Source organism: Scardinius erythrophthalmus (assembly GCF_964197995.2).
Source record: "Scardinius erythrophthalmus genome assembly, chromosome: 13".
Lineage (NCBI taxonomy): Eukaryota > Metazoa > Chordata > Actinopteri > Cypriniformes > Leuciscidae > Scardinius > Scardinius erythrophthalmus.
In genome coordinates this window covers 42,548,480-42,570,697 of record NC_138233.1, presented here as the reverse complement: position 1 = coordinate 42,570,697, position 22,218 = coordinate 42,548,480, and the positions used below count along the sequence as shown (strand labels likewise).

General features: G+C 40.9%; 1 protein-coding gene across 1 annotated transcript in view; it reads left to right on the top strand.

Moving 5' to 3' along the window:
• Positions 1–12,711, top strand: part of LOC308700360 (ethanolamine kinase 1-like) — a 45,013-nt gene extending 32,302 nt beyond the window's left edge. The window contains exons 8-9 of the mRNA XM_081381957.1: positions 3,632–3,736; positions 11,625–12,711. Coding sequence (XP_081238083.1) covers positions 3,632–3,736; positions 11,625–11,628 — 109 coding nt within the window. The 3' untranslated portion in view covers positions 11,629–12,711. The remainder of the gene's footprint in view (positions 1–3,631; positions 3,737–11,624) is intronic.
• Positions 12,712–22,218: the final 9,507 nt, after the last annotated feature.

Here is a 22,218-nt window from a genome sequence, read left to right as displayed (position 1 = left end):
GGCCAGGGCGGAGACTTTCCCTCGGGCGGCCAGGGCGGAGACGACCCCTCGGGCGGCCAGGGCGGAGACGACCCCTCGGGCGGCCAGGGCGGAGACTTTCCCTCGGGCGGCCAGGGCGGAGACGACCCCTCGGGCGGCCAGGGCGGAGACGACCCCTCGGGCGGCCAGGGCGGAGACGACCCCTCGGGCTCAGGCACTGGAACTGGCACCACCGGCTCAGGCACAGGAACTGGCACCACCGGCTCAGGCACTGGAACTGGCACCACCGGCTCAGACACCCCCTCGGGCTCGGGCACTGGAACTGGCACCACCGGCTCAGGCACTGGAACTGGCACCACCGGCTCAGGCTCAGGAACAGACACTGGCTCCGGCTCAGGAACAGACACTGGCTCCGGCTCAGGAACAGACACTGGCTCCGGCTCAGGAACAGACACTGGCTCCGGCTCAGGAACAGACACTGGCTCCGGCTCAGGAACAGACACTGGCTCCGGCTCAGGAACAGACACTGGCTCCGGCTCAGGAACAGACACTGGCTCCGGCTCAGGAACAGACACTGGCTCCGGCTCAGGAACAGACACTGGCTCCGGCTCAGGAACAGACACTGGCTCCGGCTCAGGAACAGACACTGGCTCCGGCTCAGGAACAGACACTGGCTCCGGCTCAGGAACAGACACTGGCTCCGGCTCAGGAACAGACACTGGCTCCGGCTCAGGAACAGACACTGGCTCCGGCTCAGGAACAGACACTGGCTCCGGCTCAGGAACAGACACTGGCTCCGGCTCAGGAACAGACACTGGCTCCGGCTCAGGAACAGACACTGGCTCCGGCTCAGGAACAGTCTCTGGCTGGGCAGATAGTATAAGAGGAACCGATAAGGCGAGACCCTCGGATGGCGCTGGCAGAGCGAGGCGCTGGGGTGGTGCCGGCAAGGCAAGCCGCTGGATCGGTGCCGGCAGGGCGAGACGCTGGGGTGGCGCCGGCAGGGCGAGACGCTGGAGAGGTGCCGTCAGGGCAAGCAGCTTGGGGACGGCCTCCGGGACGACAGCAGGCTGCTCTGGGACGACCTCCAGGGAGACAGCGGGCTGTTCGGGGACAACCTCCAGGGAGACAGCGGGCTGTTCGGGGACGACCTCCAGGGAGACAGCGGGCTGTTCGGGGACGACCTCCAGGCCATTGGGAAGGCAGGAAGTCCTCCTCCTCCTCCGCCGTTTCCGGACCACCGGACTCGAGACCACCGGTACTGGGACCACCGGCACAGGGACCACCGGCACTGGGACCACCGGCACTGGGACCACCGGTACAGGCTCTGTGCTGGACGGGACCAGCGGTGAAGAGGGCTCAGGCTGATGGGATGCTATGAGCTTGTGGAACCCCGTTCGGCTGATCCTCTGGGCCCTCTGTGCTGACATGAGCGCTGGGTCCATCACGCTGGACCTTAATCTAAGACGCCCAGATACTGATCCGGCTCCGGGCCTGATAGGTAGCGGCGATGTGTTCTCTCGGCTGGGCAGCGGCGATGCACTCTCTCGGCTGGGCAGCGGCGAAGCATTCTCTCGGCCGGGCAGCGGTGATGCACTCTCTCGGCTGGGCAGTGGTAACATCTCGCTAGGAGATGCCGGCGAAGCTGGGGTATCCCAGTGACTACGGTGGTGTAGATACCTCGTAAACCCCCAAAAGTCAAGGATCTCCAGTCCCTTCATCTCCCATTGCGGTAACGGGTCATCAAGACAGTGGTTAAAAAGGTCCTTCAAGGTTGCATCATTATAGTTCATGCCTCTCGATAAGGTCCAAAAAGTTTGAGACAAACAACTCACTGTCTGACCCTGCTGGTGTAGGGCCATTAAATTTTGGAGTCTTCCCCTCCTCTCCTTCTCAGTGGTGGGGGGAAGGATCCGAAACCCCGTACTGCTGGATCCATACATGGTGTATCGTTCTGTCACGATCCGCTCAAGGGAAAAAGCAAGGTGGATCCAAGTGCAGTCAAATTGAGGTTTATTAAGGGTAATCCAAAAGAGTAGTCAAACAGGCAGGGTTCGATATCCAGACAGGCAGTACAAAAACAACAAACAGACTCAGGCAGGGAACACGGTAAACCAAACGCGGTGTGACATAAACAACGATACACACAGGACATGGAACAAACAGGGCTTTAAATACAGGAACAAACTAGATGACAACGAGAAACAGCTGGGAACAGATAACAAACACCTGTGCAATCATACAAACAGGAATTGTGGGAAAGGTAGTTCTTGAATGACACCGTGGGGAAAGGAGGACATCTAGTGGATACCAGGGGAACACAACCAGACACTGTGACAGAAATAAACCCAGAGACGACTGAAATCAATGTTGAGGAAGCGCCACGTCCGTTTTTTTGTGTTTTTTTTCCGCAAAAGTATAACGTATTGTCAATAAAATCATTAATTTCAGTATTTATCATGTTATAAATGAAAATGTAAGTATTGCATCTCAAAACCATTGGTATAATCTATCATTTACAGCAATAAACACACATGGACTATTTTTGTCATTTTTATGGCTATGACTACTTTGACGCTCATTAACTCATAATTCGATTCTGCGACTTTAGCTGGGGTTTCACAGGCGGGGTCACATATATTAGATCAAATTAGTGCAGAATCAACTTTGAAAGTGCTACGGCAAGGGTTTGTGCATAAATAAAGAATAAAATCAAAGACGCCTTTAGCCCTAGCCTAGAGATCTAGACGCTCCCTAGCAGCAGCAAATTTTATTTTGCAGCCAGTGTCGTCTAGCAACTCTAGTCAGGCCAATCACATCGTGTGTAGAGTCGGTGGGCGGGTTTAGCATAATGACGGTTCCCTGCTGCTTGAAAACAAAGAATGGCGGCTGCTGGCGAACAGTCTTTCGAATCAGCTTTGGCCGCGACTCTGGAGGACTTGGAGTTAAGCTTTTCTTTGAGAAAAGAGCAAAGAACGGCACTGAAGTCATTCTTATAAAAAGAAGATGTGTTCATAGTTTTGACGACCGGATACGGCAAAAGTTTAACCTATCAACTGACGTTAGCTCCGCTGGTGGGCAAATGCTCTGGTTGGTCGTAGCGCTGTCCTATTGCGTGCCGAGGGAATCTGAAAGACAAGCGTTTATCCGCCCCTCGGAGTGAGCCGTGCCAATGGTGTGTTCCCAGACCCAACATCTTGATGTGGGTCTGGCTTGTCAGGCTACTTTAGCCCAGATGTACCCTATATTTATAAATATAGGGCTATACAGCTAACTAGTGGTTCCACGATGGTATTACCGATGATAAATGGTGCATAATTTAGAGGTAAATATTTAGGACCTTGAATTGCTCTTATAGAACCAGTATTTATTTGTTTTCTCTGGTCCACCCTGACTGGTTCTTGGTCCTCCGGGTGTGACCCCATTTAAAAAATCCAGCTGAGATTAAATACTCAATTTTACTTTTGTGCTAAAAGTAACAAAATTACAGTAACATAACAGACATATGTCAAGATTTAACTTTCTCTTTAGTGAAGTTGCTAGTAACATTATTAGTAATTCTCTCTGACTTTTGTTGTTCACGAAAGGTTTTTACTTCTAAGAAACCGCTTGTGTTTATATGTATATTTTTCCCTCTCTCAATCTTTCTAAGGTATGCCATGGCTCGCTTCGACTACTACTTTGAGAAAAAGCAAGAGTTCTTCGGACTGAGACTTCCCCAGTTCCTCCAGGAGCCCAGTGCTGCTCATACAGACTTGTAGGACTGCGAGCTAACACATACATTAGTTTGTCCTGTTACAATCTCCTTTTCTTTTCCAATAGGGCCATTTGAAATTCCTAAAGTCACTGAGGTGCTGATAATGATCAAGGCCTATAGACCGATAGGCTATAAAATCTAATCCAAATAAACCAATAGATCAGTGCTTCCCAAAACCAGTTCCTGGAGCTCCCTCCCAACATCCTGAATGTCTCTGACACACTCATCTGAGGTCGTGGAGTCTCTACTAATGAGCTGATGACCTGAATGAGGTGTGTTTCATTAAGGAGACAGACAACATGTGTGTGTTGGGGGATCCAGAGACAGGATTGAGAACCTCTGCTAGATATTAGTGGACATTACCATGTGTCCCTTGTGCAAGTGTTCACTGAAGAGAAGTCTACCAGTGAGTCAGCTGCAGAGAATTAAGTGCATTTATTCAACAGAGAATGAATGAATGAATGAATGAAACAGAGAATTAATTTAAGATTAGAACAAGTGAAATCTAGAGAAATGTAAAGAAAAGGCTGTAGAGATGGGTGGCTGGACTGTGCAGAGGACACATTAAAAACATTTAGAAGGGAACAATTAATAGTTTCTGCTAATACAACTAATATATTGTAATATATACAACTAAATATTAAAATAAATTCTTCTGTTTAGTTCATCACCGCCTATACTCCTCAAGCTCCAGCACTTTGAACAGAAGTATTGGCAGTGTAAGACAAACAGAACCTCAGGACCTTGGGTCTCCTGAGATATGGCCAACACAAACACACACTGCCATCGGTCTCCACAGCCTCCTTTCCTTCCTTCTCCACTTCTCTCCTTTACACATCCTTCTCTTCACTTAGTTCACTTGGAAAGATTATATAAAATTATAATGTTCTATGCCAATACAAGTGAATTAGCAGTCATGTTTGGTATCAAATAAAATGTCTCAGTGTGACTGGTAGAAGTGGTTCATTGGGGGGATGTTTTGTCCTGGTCTGAGTAACTACAGAAACGCTTATAAAGGCTCAGGGCGATTCTGTAGTCTGACCTAGCCCGGGAAAACCCAGACAACTTCCGGCAAATTTAGATTTGCTCTGCAAGTAGTCTGGCAAAGAGCTCATTCAAGCCCATTTCTAATCTGTCGAAATCGCGGCACCAATCAGAAACGTTGGGGCGTTACACGATGACGATCGCTCTGATTGGTTTTAGGTCCGTTGGTGAAGCGCACATTATTATATTCAAATTGCACACACATGAGGACAGTCTCAATGAAAGACCCACTGAAGAACGTGCTACTACATTTCTCTCCGAAACGGTGGGAAATTAAATTAGATTTAATAGAGGATTTTAACTGTGACGAGATGATTGACAGGGCAGTTTACGTGTCAGGACGCACGCGACAGATCCGTTCGATAAAGATGACGAAGTAGTGTGTCCCAAAGCTTGCCTACTTTTTTTGCTACACATTCAAAAGTAAATACATTTTCTTCACAAAAAGAGTACATGCTTTTATGGCGTAGTGTAACTTAGGGACGTAGCATATGGCTTTACACGATGCCGATCGCTCTGATTGGTTTTACGCCTATCCAACTGCGCACAGAGGCATTTGAGCGACGTTCGTTGGTGACGCCCCTTTGGAAATGAGTTATTAATGAAGCTTTGCCAGACCATAACTAAGTTACTAATGAGAATGGTCTGGTTTTAACCAGGCTAAGTTTGACCAGCCCGTAATGATGAATATCCTCGCACACTCAGCATTATTGAATGCGTCTTTTACTCTTCATCTCTGAGCATTTGATGTTATTGTATTGATTATGTAATTGGCATGATACATTTATCTGACTATTAATGAATTGTTATATTTGGAATTATTCTGACTTCTGAAATTATTAACTCTAGTAGATTTACGTTAAGTCCCCCAAATGGAAAAGGTTTGCTAAGAACTCCTGTGATTCTTACATGTTCCAACAGAATATTGTAAGGGACATACAGTATATGCTGCAAAAACCACATATATAAATTGCAAAATATTAATGTATTTTTAATCATATTATGTCATATATGTCCTACATACAACTAAAGCCATATAGATTTTCATTAAATAAAAACATAGGAAAATAATGCTGGGCTTCTTCGTGCAAAAATGCACGAAAACATTTACGTTTTTAATTTTTTTTTTTTTTTTGCTTCATTGGAGGGGGATGAAACTTGGTGACTTTTGTTATATTACCTATGTGAACACACACAAAAAATCAAGGAGATGATTCAGAGATGTTAAAGGGTCGTAAAAAAATGTCACACTTAGCTTCCTTCGTGCAAAAATTACCGACCATAGGAAATGAATGGGAAATACGAAAAAATAGGAAAACTCAGAGAAACTTTTGGTGGTACAAACTACAAATCAGCCACTGTGCTGAAAAAAGTGTACAGCAATAAAGGGGTGACACTCTAAAACATCAAGAGTGCAAATAGGACCCCCCCCCCCCCCCACACACACACAAAACTAATTTTGCTCCAAACTATATAAAAACTATATAATCATAACTCCAAAACTGTAGCAAGGAGAGTCAAAAGGTAGGTATCGTTTGAAAGAACTCTTTTTAAGTTTTTTGAAAATATAAATTAGATTAGATTTGGACATTGTCCTGCCGAGAAACTGCTGATAAAAGACAATATATATATATATATATATAATTTTTATTATGATTTTGCATATCTTTCTTATTTGTCATGGAATAACTCGGGTAGGAAATAAGGTAGGAGGAAAATTCTTTTTTTAGTGAAGTCCCCCTACATGTGAGCTGCATCTGGATAAAACATTTTTAAAGGGATAAAGGGGGGATAAAGGGTAAAGCATTCGGAACAGAGATAGCCTTTTTGTACAGTCTTTGACGCCATGAAGAATATCTTGTCATAAAAGCAATAGATTATGTTCATTTTGGGCTCATTTTAATTGTAATAATATGCTGTAATAATGAAGTGCCATTTTAAATGATCTGTGAATTTTTCATGAGCTGTATGATGTTTTTGACACATTGCAGTACATTATTTTATAGATTATGAAAAAAAGAAATTCTATTTATCAGCAAATAACTCAGCAATACTTAAAGATTTTTTCAAAGTGGATACATTCACTGTAAAGTTCAGACTCTAAGCTTTCAAATGACATCAACTTTGTGTTAATCAAGGCACAATTTTTTTTAAATATGGTAATGAACATTATCGTAGCTAGGTGGCGCCTGCTGGCGGTACACTCGGTTTTAGAGGGAATAAATAATGTGATTAGATCAGGGGTGGGCAAACTACGGCCCGCGGGCCACATACGGCCCGTTAGGCTGTTTAATCCGGCCCGTCGAGTATTTAAAAAATTGTCCAAAGATCGCATTCATTTTGCCTTTTTCTTGCAATACTTTGCGTTATGCGTTGCATATATTTGACAATCGGAATATCAGATATTTCATGCCATAGCTAGCAAATGTAAAAAAGGAAAAATGACATAAAAGCAGATCATCATTCATTCAGCGCTGTTGTGGCTGCGGTGTGTCACGTAACAAGCTAGACGCGTCACCATGGAAACCAAACAGACAGCGCATAGACTTGGTGCACGTTAATGTTTATTTTTTTTTTTTAAAAACTCACAGAGAAAAAAATGTTCGGTAACCGCTTGCACACATGTTTAGTTTTTCCTTTGATTTGTCTGCTATTTAGTTTTGCTACTCTGGATTTGTGGATGTATCCTCCTTTATCGCCCGGCTTTCGACTAACGTTACGCTCCCAGGTCTGCCATGTACAACCCGGTTTTGTTCATTAAATGTTCTGATCTGCCTTTGCTTTTTATGTTTTATTTTATTATACTTAAAATAAATTTGTATAATCGTTTATTTCGTTTTTTTTTCACAAATGTATGACTTTTGGAAGTGCAAATTGATTGCCATGCAGTTTTAATAAAGTTGAATTAACGTAACCTTCTGTCATTTTTACTCTTCTAAGTGTACACTTAGGTTTTTTGTTTCTAATTTACGGTTAGGCCCATTAAATAATAATAAGGATAAAACATATTTAAAAAGTATAGGCTATAATTATCAAACATCTGACTAATTAAAAATTAACCTCAAAACATAACATATGCTAAATGGGGGATATCTAGCATAAAAAAAATGTATTGTCAGAATGTCGTCTCTCAGTTGTTGAATTTCACGCAGACGTTGCCACAACGTAAATGTGTTTGCTCAGCCCGATCTCATGAAAGTTCGAATACCACGAATTGTATTTGTAGTTCTTATGAAACGCAGTTTTCGCGTGCATATGATACGCACTTAAAGGGATAGTTCGCCCAAAAATTAAAATACGGTCATCATTTACTCACCCTCAAGTTGTTTCAAACCTGTATGAATTTCTTTTTTCTGCTGAACACAAAAGAATATATTTTGAAAAATGTCGGTAACCAAACAGTTGATGGACCCCATTGACTTCCATAGTATTTTTTTTCCTACTATGGAAGTAAATGGGGTCCATCAACTGTTTGGTTACTGACATTTTTCAAAATATCTTTCAAATTATTTCAAATATTTTTTAAAAATTGCACTCCGCACCCCTAATCCTAACTAATGGGTTTACAGTGCGCAGCATATGCACGCAAAAAATATATATTTTTGGCGTATAAATGGTACGAGAAATTTAATTTGTGGTATATATACGCACTTTCATGAGATCGTGTTTCATAATCTGCTACTGGGCCGGCCCTCTGTCAAATTTTAAAACCCAGTGTGGCCCTTGAGCCAAAAAGTTTGCCCACCCCTGGATTAGATGCATTAAAAAGCTGAGATCCTAAGCTTTAAAATGATATATATGTTGTGTTGTTCCAGTGGTTGCTTAGTAATTTGCTAAGTTAAAAAAAATAAATAAAAATAAATAAGCTATAGGCAGTTACAGGACATTACACACATTTATATATAATAAAAAATATCAAGAATATCATTTAGGCTACTTGATAGTTTGAGTTGAACATATCGAAATAATTGACTAAAACTCCAACAATGAATTTTGTCTGAAATTTACAGTTGTATTTAAGTTTGAAGTTTTTCACTAAAATAATTTAGTATTTGACGAACCAATTATTTATTTAAAATACACTGAGCTAATATATTTGTGAAATTTCCATCACAATATTTGAGAATGGATAATTAAAATGATCTGTTTCTAGAACCACAAATATTACTTAACACGCATAAGAAATTGATTAAGTTTACTCAATTAAAACAACGCACCCCTCCCCCACCCTCTGACGTGACGACAGCTCAGTGGTTGAGTGAGCGCGCGCTGTTTGAGCTCTCTCCAGTCTCCAGAACAGTTCTCCTCTCCTCTTCTCAGCGGCGCAGAATTGGTGCATTTCCTCTGTGAAATTCAGGTGTGTACATGTTTTATTTTATCTGTATAGGGACGTCCCGCGTGACGTCACGCCATTTGGAGCAGCCATCTTGACGGAATAGAAAATGCTAAACCGCTGGTGATAATACAGCTCGTCGCGAAATATTCATCTAACATTATTCTTCTGTCATGCCCGAGCGATGCTGTGATACCGGTAGCCTGCTAAGCTTGTGTATGCATTTAATAAAGCTCCGGTGTAGCGTGATGGGAAGTGAATAAGGTCAAGTCAAGTCAAGTCAAGTTTATTTATAGCGCTTTTCACAACATAGGTTGTATCAAAGCAGCTTCACAGTAATAAATTAAAACAATACATCAATGTTTGTTTCTAGTGGAACGTCCACGTTTGGTAATGCTGATCAATAGTATCGTTGATTGATTAATTAAATTAAATATCCCCAACTGAGCAAGCCAAAGGCAACAAGGTAGCTGTAAATGTCACCGAACTCAATGTCAGGAAGTTTTTCTACACATTTAATGCCTGTAAAAAGAACTTGTGGTGCTTCATATGGATCTATGATTCCTAATTCCTTTATCTTTCTCTTGTATATTTCTTTTTGTGATGACATGACGTGAAGAGTTAGCCTAGCTGACGGCCGCTGCGCTAATAATAGATAGTGGTCAGTGTTCGTCTAAACCAGTGACCGCGACGCTGAAGTGTGTGGGAACAAATGAATAACATCAGTGCGAACCACGAACATTTATTTATTTGGATTAAATATTAAATTTTAATCATTCTGTGTCATTTTTCAATGTCAATCTTTTCACTATTTACATGTTTATGCCCAAAATGCTATAATATTCAAGGTAGTTGACTGTCATTCTCCTCTACCCTAGCCTATTTAACATCGTTACAGGCACCATCATTCATTAAACTATTTTAAAAGACTGGAATAAACACCAGCACACACACAAGCAATCTTTTTTATAGTCAATTTAATAAAAAAAAAATGTAAACCCAACAGGTATGAAATGTCAGAAAGAGAAAAAAAAACTGTTAATGGGAAGACGAGCATAGGACTGCTACAGCTTAGTGGATACATATATTTAGCCTATTTATTATTTAAGATTGCACAGTTGGAAAGAAAATATATTTATAGGAACATTTCAGCAGGCTCAAGATAATTAATACAGTGACCATTATTCATTATTTTAATCAATTCGCAGCCATAAAACATGTGATAATGTGGTGCGCTGAAGTATTCCGTCAAAATGGCTGACAGGCGGCTAGGGGTCTCCCCAGCAAACACATTTACGTTGTGGAAACGTCTCTGGCACGTTGCATTTCTGCTATGGCAACGTCGCTGTCTATGTGCTCGCAACATTGTAACAACGTAGAATTGTAAGACGCGACAGGGCTGTAGTGACGTTAATGCGCGACATTCAGCAACTGAGCGACGACGTTCTGACAATATTTTTATATGGTGTATTTTGTTAGATAATTATATACTTTTTATCATTTATTGTTTATCTATATTATTATTTAATGGGGCTATCAACACCTGCAAGTGTACACTTTGAAGAGTAAAAATGACAGAAGGTTTCGTTAATTCAACTTTATTAAAACTGCATTTAATCAAATTGCACTTCCAAAAGTCATACATTTGTGAAAAAAAATGAAAAAAAATAAATAAAAACGAATATACTAATTTATTTTAAGTATAAAAAATAAAACATAAAAAGCAAAGGCAGATCAGAACATTTAATGAACAAAACCGGGTCTGTATGGCGGACAGTAGCCGAAAGCCGGTGTCACCGGGGAAACATCCACAAATCCAGAGGAGCAAAGAAACGAATGAGACTAAATAGCGGAAAAATCAAATGACAAACTAAACAGTACGAGCGATGCTACATTATTCACATTAGAAATTAAAGTTGTAGGTTGTGTTTGATAGCTGAAGTAGGATAAATTAAACGCAATAGCCTACTCACGTATCCTTGCTCGATGATGAATGAGAGAACACAATGAGCCCAACAGGTGGTTGGAATTAAAAAGTCCGATTTTCGCGCTTCAGGGCAGTGACGAGTACATTATGTAGTCCAATGGTTGTCAAGACACCCTAGGCACAACCTTAAGCAATGGCCCTGAACGGTGGTTTAATGCCAACATTGTGACAACGCTGTAACAACCTTCACTACACAATGTAGTTACAGCAACCTTTTGGCCATGCTGTTAAAACGTTGTTAGAAGGTTGGCTACGTTGTGCCAACGTTCTGTGTTTGCTGGGATGTGACTGGGAGATCCCTATAATCATTGATGTGCTTTAAATCATTTTATTTTATGCGAAAGAACATACAGAAATGTTACTCACCTTAAACGAGTTAAACGAGTGTCGACTCGCGCCTGTCTTTTCGCACGATTGTAACGCCTTGCATAAAAAACACACGACTATATTTCTAAAGATAATGAATATAACTCATTAGGATGATAAAATGTCCTCAGAACTGTGCACTGTTTGTTTATTGGCAGGTGATGGAGTCAGTCGCGTCGCAGCATCTTTCGGCTGTGAGTGACGCAGGACGGCGGTGTAAAGTTAGAAGTTCCCCCGCAGAGGCGAGTCCGTCTCCGGCACTGGAACCAGCGCTGATCCGGTGGATACTGGATAACAGAATGGTTGATTGCACTTGAATTACTTGAATGTTTAGGCCTAAATGTTTAAGTTTTACTTCGAAAATGTTTCTTACATGAGTTTAAATGTAGGCAATATTGTATACGTGAGTAGTACTTATGATATACCATGTGTCAAAATGATTGATGACTTCCGGTCCCGCCCCCTAGATATGACATCTGGTCACCGCCCTTCCGGTTGTCCGTTGAGCTGTCCCGCCCTTTCTGGCGTGTATAGATAAGGATATGGATTGTCGTATTGACCGTTTGATCATGCGTTTTGACCGTTCGATCATGCGTTTTGACAGTTTTATCTACCGCATATGTTGTTTTTTATCTATTATCTTTCCGGCATATGTTGTTATGGTTTGCCTATCGTCCTAGCTAGTTGTAGATTATGTGGTTTTGTCAGAAAGTTTGAAGACTGTGTCACACACCCCATTATCTCTTATGCACACACAAGCTGGGTGTATTTTCTGTGTTTTTGATCTGTTTTTGACAGAAAGTTTGATGTGTGTGTGTGTGTGTGTCTGTGTGTGTGTATGTGTGTCTGGCTATATGGCTTCACAAGTGCTGTTAGGAAAATGTGTCAGCATCTGATATGACCCCCTCCACATTCCTGAGGTAACAGTGAAAGTGAGAAAAAGAGAGTTACCCTAATCATGTTTTATATTTCACACAAATGATATACAATAATATCTTAGCAAAAATCTACTGAAACCATTTAATTCAGTTTTAGAGAAACAAAAGAATAAAATGAATAAGGATTTGACTAAATACTAAAGCCTATCACAAAAAAAAAAGAGTTGAAAACATACTGTTCTTTAAAAAGTATAAATGAAAAGATTATAAAATAATTTAACCAAGGTTGAAAAACATACCGTTCTTTATAAAAGTATAAATGAAATGCTTATAAAATAAATATCTTATTGAACCAATTGTTTTAGATAAACAAAAGAATAAAATGAATAAGGATTTTACTAAAACCTATCACAAAAAGAGTTGAAAACATACCGTTCGTTTAAAGTATAAATGAAAAGATTATAAAATAATATAATATAAAATGTCAGTGTTTCTCTCTCTCTCTCTCTCTCTCTCTCACAGCTCCATCTGTCGGTGTTTCACTCATTCAGTCATCACGGTGCACGCGCGCCTGTCTGTCTAAGCGCGCGTCCTCCTGCTCCTCAGTAGGCTATTCCATAGGTAACAGGGAATTTTAGTTTTTAGATGAATATATAAATTCTTAATCTAACATGTTTATAGAGAGTTACAACCCCCGAACTTATGTGTTCAAGAAAGCTGATGTAAGCGCCTTTGTGCACAATCATTATCTCGTGCACTTTGTGTACTGGTCATTTTAGCAGTCCGTTTGACTTTACGGCCTGTATTCGCTGAATCGTCCCATAAGCACTGATATCTCTGCTACACATGGATGAATATGTTTAAAAGATACACAGATGGTGGTCATTTTTGCAGTCCGTTTGACTTTACGATCTGTATTCACAGAAATCGACCATAAACAGTGATATCTCTACTACACATGGATGAACATGCTTGCCGTTCTTTTAAAAGAACCACACAGATGCTGGACATTTTATTAGTCCGTTTGACAGGTTGAAATAGATTAACGGCGTTGCATTGGGTGTGACATCCTGCTCCGATCCTGACTCGTGATGTGCATTTCCTGAGTACAAATTTATTCCTGATGCAAGAGCGCCATCTTTTGGTGAATTACCGTTTTTCACCACAGGCACAACAGGTCTATAAATACAGAGCTTGGCTTTCAGCCAAACCATCAGTTTTACCGACTCTGACCACCTCACCTTTTCAAGATGCAAAAAAGTAAGTGTTTTACGTTATATTACTATTTTTATCTCTTGGCTTTATCTGTTTTTTATACTTTACGAATAACTCATTACTGTTTTTAGCATTGATTGGCTATAGTTGCTTGGCTGGTATTGCTGCTGTTTTATCTAAGAAACATTGTTTTAAACTGCTTTGTCTACTATTTTTATCTGTTGGCTTTATCTGTTATTTATATCTGCTGTCTGCTATTGCTGTTTTTAACTGCTGGCTTTATCTGTTATTTATATTTGCTGTTTTTAATCTGTTGACTTCTATTGCTGTTTTAACTGTTGCTGGGTTTCGTCTGTTAAAATCTCTATCGTTTATATTAATCTGTTAATTCTGAAACTGTTTTGTCAAAAATATGGGTTATCATAATTTCTCGTTTGTTTCAGAAAAACAAAATTAGAATTTTGTTCGTTTTCCCATGACTTTTATTATGAAAAGACTAGGCCTCCTTAATCCCCGTCGGTTAATTAGCCATCATGCTACATTTGTTTTTGTCTTTTTATGTTCACAACAAATGTTTTTCCCCACATCTAAGCTTTTCATTATGTCTTTGCTCTAATTGTGTTCTAACGCTGTCCCGTCTGATCTCATTTTGATGTTCTATTATAGTTTCTTGGCTTATCATATCATATGCGTGCTAACTGTGACTTATGTTCTACCTGTAATTGTTTACCGCCGTCTACATGGTTTCTTAAGTTGGGTCGCTATGTTTTCGTGATGTTTTAAAAACATAAAAGTCTGTTTTAACACTGTCTGAAAGCGGTAAAAGTCTGAAATTCAACCCAGCTGTTGTTTAAACCGATACCACAGCAACCCTAGCGTTGGGGATGTTGGTACGACAAGCTGTTTTTAAATACTGCCACCTTATGGCTGATGTTGGTACGACAAGCTGTTTTTAAATACTGCCACCTTGTGGCTGATGTTGGTACGACAAGCTGTTTTTAAATACTGCCACCTTATGGCTGATGTTGGTACGACAAGCTGTTTTTAAATACTGCCACCTTGTGGCTGATGTTGGTACGACAAGCTGTTTTTAAATACTGCCACCTTGTGGCTGATGTTGGTACGACAAGCTGTTTTTAAATACTGCCACCTTGTGGCTGATGTTGGTACGACAAGCTGTTTTTAAATACTGCTACCTTGTGGCTGATGTTGGTACGACAAGCTGTTTTTAAATACTGACATCTCGTGGGTGATGTTGGTACGACAAGCTGTTTTTAAATACTGCCACCTTGTGGCTGATGTTGGTACGACAAGCTGTTTTAAATACTGCCATCTCGTGGCTGATGTTGGTATGACAAGCTGTTATATTTTTTTTTTAAATTTATTTATATTTAATTATTTTATTTATTTATTTAATTTCTTTATATTTAATTATTTATTTTATTTATTTATTTATTTTAATTATTTTTTTATTATTTAATTATTTTGTTTTTAAATGTAATTTTTTTATTTTTAAATTTATTTATATTTAATTATTTTATTTTAAATTATTTATTTAAATTATTTTTTTATTATTTATTTTGTTTTTAAATGTAATTTATTTATTTTTAATTATTATTATTTAATTATTTATTTTATTTTAAATTATTTATTTTATTTTAATTATTTTTATTATTTATTTTTAAAATTATTTATATTTAATTATTTATTTTATTTTTAATTATTTATTTATTTTAATTATTTTTAATTATTTTTTATTATTTATTTTTAAATTCATGCTTTGTGTGTGTGTGTGTGTGTGTCTGTGTGTGTGTGTGTGTGTGTGTGTGTTTGTGCGCATGAGCGTGTATGCTAAAAAGAACAAGCATTTCAAATTCAAGCGTCAGTCGGACCCTCTCAAGGCTGAGGGGTAGAGATCCAGGTTACATGCTACATGCTACATGCGTATGTGTTTTATTATTCACGTTTGATGTGTGTGTGTGTGTGTGTGTGTGTGTGTGTGTGTGTGTGTGTGTGTGTGTGTGTGTGTGTGTAAAATCAGATCGCTAAATTGTCTTTCATGCATAAACAGGTTTTATATTTTCCAGGCTCAAACACCCCGAATATTGAATTGATCGCCTTTCAAGCCATTAATGATGCATGTGAGAACTTATCTTTTATATTGTTTTATAAATTAAAATGAACTTATTTTATTCCATTTATTTTAACTAAATTTTTAATTTACAGTATCGGCTGTGATAGATCTTACGAAAGATGATGATGACGGCGAGAGTGCTGAACCATGCGGTGAACCTTTGAGAAAGGTCAGAAAGACCATCGATTCCAGTCTGCACGTCGATGATGGGAAGAGTGCTGGACCAAGCGGTGAACCCTTGAGAAAGACCGTCGGTTCCAGTTCGCCCGATAGCCCGCCAGCCATTCCACTCGTCGCCCCACCACCCAGTCCTATCACACCACCTGCCAGACCTCCTGTCACACCTCCTACCACCCCTCCGGTCATTCTACCTATCACCCCACCTGTCACCCCACCTGTCATTTCCTCTGCTACCCCGCCTGACAACCAGTCAGGCAGACCATCTACCAGTGGTGCAAGCAGTCACCAGCGCAGTCCTGACACGACCGGGTTTTACGGTAAGACCAACTACATTATCATAAGTTTAAAAATCCAAAAATTGAAACAGACCATTAAGAATTTTGTAATTTTTCTACACAACAGGTTCGACCGGAAAGCATGATGATGTGACGACTTGGAATAGTGATCAACTGGAAGCATGGGAGCGTGGTTCTTGGGCAAGTGAGCTCGACGACGACGAGGTATCGGTCGCAAACACTAATCAAACAATTGATGAAAACAACGGTCAATCATCGGAAGAAGACGAAGGAGCCATTGAGGAAGAAGTAGCCCCAGCGGCAGGATCTCAGGCAGTTGATGATGATAACGCTGCTACTCCTCTGATGCATACGCTTATTGATTCAATAGAATCATTGAGACAACAGTTTCGCGATGCACACAGCGAAACACAAAACCGATTAGAGACACTGCACACTCAGGTTCGTGACATACAGATAGAAACACGTAGTAGATTAGTCGCATTGAGCGACGATCTTCACAACTCTCAGTTGCAGGTACATAGCAGAATCGATGCGCAAGATCGATTTATTCAAAATCTGGTTGAAGAAATATTTCGACGTATCAATAGAAACGGACGCGTGTTCAACGAACACCATCGTGAACTGGTACTTTTGGTTCATCATCTTCTTCTCATTCTCGTCGAACAGTCAGATGAGTAAAATACATGTGTTCCATTAAATCATGTATTGATTTTTATATACTCTGATTTTATATGCTATGTTTTGCTTTGATTTTTATATTGTACTGCTTCATTTATGGTTTTATACTCTGATTTTGTACTATTTTATGTTTGCTTTTTATACTTTTTACATATACTCTGATTTTTTAAATATACTCTTGACTTTGTACTATTTCATGTTTTGGTCTGAAATCTAAAATGGACGGTGCTAAAAGCTTTGACGCTGACGACACAGAACTGTCACCCGACGAAATTGAAATGCTAAGTATACTTCCTGATTCTTTAGAAGACTATCTGTTTAATTTAGAATCTTCACAACCCTTCGCTAATTTGGATCTTTTCGAATTAGCTGTAAATCCAAATATGAATTTGTACGATCACATGCCAAGTGTAGACGTTGATCCTGTTGTACAATTTGGCGGTGTTTTAAACAACCAACCACCACCAGACCACCCCGGCGTTAATGATACTTCGCAACCATCCACATCAGGTAATGTCGATTCTACTACTACACAGACTCTAAGTCGCACAGACATTGACAGGTTGATTCGTGAGGGTGGGGACGTTAACGGATATCATGTTTTACCACGACCTCGTTTCAATAGCGTAACATTGAGAAGGACTATGAATCTGAGAGAGATTAACTCTACAGATTTGGCCTCTTATCACACTTACTTACACGACATGGTCAATGGGATTGTTAATTTTGCTAGAGAATTCGACCACAATTCCGTAATCAATATTACATTGTCAGCTCCCAGTCTCCAAACACCAGTCAGCGGGGTTTTAACTCATGGTAATAATTACAACGTGGATTTACTTCTCGATCAAATTGAAAAAGTTTTACAGAGCAACAATCGGTTACTATCTGACCAAACCGTTGAAATTGATGCGTCAGTAGCAATGAACAGACAAGGAGGAGGTCGTCGAAAACTTACAGATCTGGCCGTTGATCAGGTAATTAAAAGAAAAAAGACGAGCTTATTCTGCCCAAACAATATTTCAAATAATTTGTGCTTTTCCATCTGTATCGCCAATTTCCTTAACCCACAACATCCCGAGAGTGAGTTAGAAAAACTGGCTGTCGTTATCCAAAACAGCGTCGGCTTCTCAATCCAAGACAAAATCGGTCTCGACGACATAGCATCGTTTGAACGTGCGCTAGACATTAAAATCGTCGTATTTCACAGATCTAACGCCATGGTCTTAGAAACGTACAAAAATTCTGACGAACCCCACCCAAAAACGATTTTCCTTTACCTACACAATGATCATTACTACATGATACTGAATTTGACGGGGTTCATGGGTTCGCCATACGTGTGTCCATTTTGCTACAAATCTTACACCAACCGCAGGGCCCATCGATGTAAGTACGCTTGCAACATCTGTTTTGACACCGATTGTCACAGGTTCCCTGTAAGAATCATACATTGCCTCGATTGTTTTCGGTACTGTAAATCGGCATATTGTTTCAAAATGCATAAAAAAAACTCACCTCCCGGTCAGGAATACCCAGCCTGTGATATGATTAAATACTGTAAACTATGTAACAGACGTTACGACGTTAAACCGGGTGATAAGAAAAAAAGTAAACACATCTGCGCCCCGGACAAATGCATGCACTGTCGAGAGTGTCTGACTACCGATGGGGATCACCAATGCTTCATACAACCTCTAGAGCCTAAGGAACCGTGTGAGAAATACATCTTCTATGATTTTGAAACGCGTTACGAAAATGGTAGGCACGTGGCTAATTTTGTTTGCGCCATCACATTCAAAGGTAAGAAATTTACTGCTCGTGGTACCAACTGCATCGCTAAGCTAATCAACCATTTCAGACAACCTCGATACGAAGGCTACTGCTTCATCGCTCATTACACCTCCAGATTTGACTCCTTTCTAATCCTGGAGTATTTTAGCAAAGTCGGGATCGCGCTTGAGGTCATAATGCAAGGCTGCAAATTACTTCTGTTGTACGACGAAGCATTCTCCCAGCGATATATCGACAGTTACTCATTTTTCCCATTCGCTCTGGCCAAAATGCCCGCGGCGTTAGACTTAACGACGGATGAAAAAGGTTACTTTCCACATCTTTTCAACAGGGTGGAAAATGAGAACTATTTGGGACCATACCCCGACAAAAAGTTCTACAACTACGATAACATGTCTGATAAAGACAGAGAAAAGTTTGATGCGTGGTACAGCACGGTTCAGGGTAAGTTCTTTGATTTCAAGAAAGAACTGTACGCGTACGGCGTTAACGACGTCGTCTTATTACGCGAAGGGTGCATGACATACAGAAAGTCTTTCATACAATGCACCGAACTTGACCCTTTTGCGTTCACAACGATCGCAAGCTGCGCGATGGGGGTCTTCAAAACACATTATCTCGACAGAAACACACTCGCGCTGACCCATAACAAAGCGTACGTCCATCAGAATAAGGCCTACTCAAGCGGTTCGATCGAATGGCTAGAGTATGTAAAAAAGACTCGAAACGTGGACGTTCACCACGCCGTAAACCATGGTGAAGTATCGATCGGTAAGTACTTTTTAGACGGCTACTACGAGCAGGACGTTGTTAGGCACGGTTTAGAGTACGCCGGCTGTGTCTTCCATGGTCATTGCTGTCGCTTTGAACCCCATCATAGCCACCCCCTTTCGGGAGTACCCTACGGGGTTCTCAGGGGCGAGTTTGACGATAAGATTGAAATTCTACGCAACGCGTACGGTTTGCAAATCGAAGTTCTTTGGGAATGCGAATGGAACCGGATGAAAAAGACCGATCCCTCTGTGATAGAGTTTATGGCCGATTATTCCGCCCCGGAAAGATTGAACCCCCGAGACGCGTTGTACGGTGGCAGAACGAACGCCTACAAACTTTATCACAAAGTGACCGGTGATGAGAAAATAAGGTATCTGGATTTCACCAGCTTGTATCCTTATTGCCAAGCGAGGAAAACCTATCCGATCGAACACCCCCAAATCATATTCACAGATTTTGAGCCGATTGAAAATTATTACGGGCTTATCAAAGCGACCGTGTACCCTCCGCGTAAATTACTGCACCCGGTTCTCCCTTACAGATGTCAAGGAAAACTCATGTTCCCGCTATGCAGAACATGCGCTCAGGAGCAAAACCAGACCACGAGTTGTAGGCACACGGACGAGGAAAGATCGCTCTCGGGCTGTTGGGTCAGTATCGAGCTTTTAAAAGCCATCGAGAAGGGTTATGTGGTGGTCAAGATAGACGAGGTTTGGCATTTTCCTCAACGGTCAGACAAGTTGTTTGCCGAATACGTAAAAACGTTTTTGCGTTTGAAACAACAAGCGTCCGGTTACCCGTCCAATGTCGTTACGGATGCTGAGAAAGAGACTTACATTCGTGAGTATTTTGAAAAAGAGGGGATTCAACTCGACCCCGAAAAGATTAAGTACAACGCTGCCCAGAGGGCAATAACGAAATTAATTTTGAATTCGCTATGGGGACGTTTCTCTTTAAGACAGAACTTGCCTCAAACTACTCTGGTGAACGACCCCGAAGATTTCACCAGAATTGTTTTTGGAAATACCGACACGTTGGCGTATTTCTCATTCATCTCAGATGACGTAGCGCTCGTCCAGCATAAACCATCCAAAGAGGATGTTTGTAAGGCGCGCGACGTGAACGTTTTTGTAGGTGCTTTTACCACCGCGCACGCCCGACTGGAATTGTACGAATTGATGGACAGACTCGGCAGCCGATTGTTATACTCCGACACAGATAGTGTTATTTTTGTGTCTAGGGAGGGGGACTGGGAGCCGCCTCTGGGGGATTATTTAGGAGATCTGACTAGCGAATTGGACGATGGGGATTTTATATCACAATTTTCGTCGAGCGGTCCCAAATCGTACGGTTTTGCCACGGCCAAAGGTAAAGTGTGTATGAAAGCTAAGGGGATAACCCTGAATGCTAAAAATTCACAAGCTATCTGTCTCGAATCCCTGATTGGTCTGGTTGACAGCTATGTGACGTCGCATGATAGATCCAAATACATTCTGGCTCAGAGCGAGAATATTGTACGAAATAAGAAGTCTCTCACATTGCACAACAAATCAGTCGTTAAAAGGTTCAAGGTTGTGTACAATAAACGTAGACTTTTACAGGACTTTAGCACGCTTCCTTATGGCTACTGATCAGATGATGATGATGCACAGAGGCTCTCAGGATGTTTCCAATTTTGATTTCAGACTTCAACACCCTTTCTCTTGTGTCGTGAGCGGTCCATCAAATTCTGGAAAGTCTTATTTTGTAAAACTTTTGTTGGAAAAAGGTTTGAATATCATTTCCAAGAAAATTGAAAACATTGTTTGGTTGTATGATTGTTGGCAGACTTTGTACGATGATTTACTTCAATTGTATGACATTAAATTTGTACAAGGAATACCACAGACTCTGAATGATGATGATTTACTGCCTGTCACCAAGACAAACCTGCTCGTGGTGGATGATTTAATGGAGCAGGCTAGTGGTAACGTGGAACTTCAACGGGTTTTTACGCAATACTGTCACCATAGGAATCTCAGTTCTATTTACATAGTGCAAAATTTATTTGCACAGGGTAAGTCCAGCCGAACCATAAGCTTAAACGCCAATTATATGATACTGTTTAAAAATCCTCGGGACGTCAATCAAGTAGCGATGCTAGGACGTCAAATGTACCCGGGAAACACAAAATACTTTATGGAGTGTTATCACGACGCAGTCGACCATCCTTTCGGCTATCTAATGATAGACTATAAAGCAAAAACTCCGGAGCAGTACCGTCTCAGAACAGGATTGCTTTCTGAGCGTCAAGTGGTTTATATCCCGAAAAAAAGAAGAACGTGATCAAACGTCATGTCCGCCAGACTTTGTAAACATCTGCCGGTGTTAAAACTGCTACATAAATCCAGTCCTAAACAGCGACGTCTTATTTTACAATCATCGTCCGACGAATTCATTTTAGCGTTGTGTGAAGTGGCGCTTAACATCCTCTACGGTACCATCCCGGTCAATAGGCAACAGTACCAAAAACTGAAAAAGAGAAAAGCCGAAATCAAATTTATAGCCAATAAAAAAATTGGCATTACGGCCAAGAAACGAGTCTTGAACCAGAAGGGCGGATTCCTATTGCCGCTTCTAAGCGTCGCAGTACCCTTTATATCAAGCTTAATAGCAAATCGATAGGATGGAGTATGCCGAGAAGATGTATTTAGTTCCGCACCATCAACTGGATAAGATGAAGAGTGAAAATGTTCGCGAGAACATTCAACGGAGCGTGGAGAACGATTTGGATGATAGCATAAGAAATATTTTACGTCGC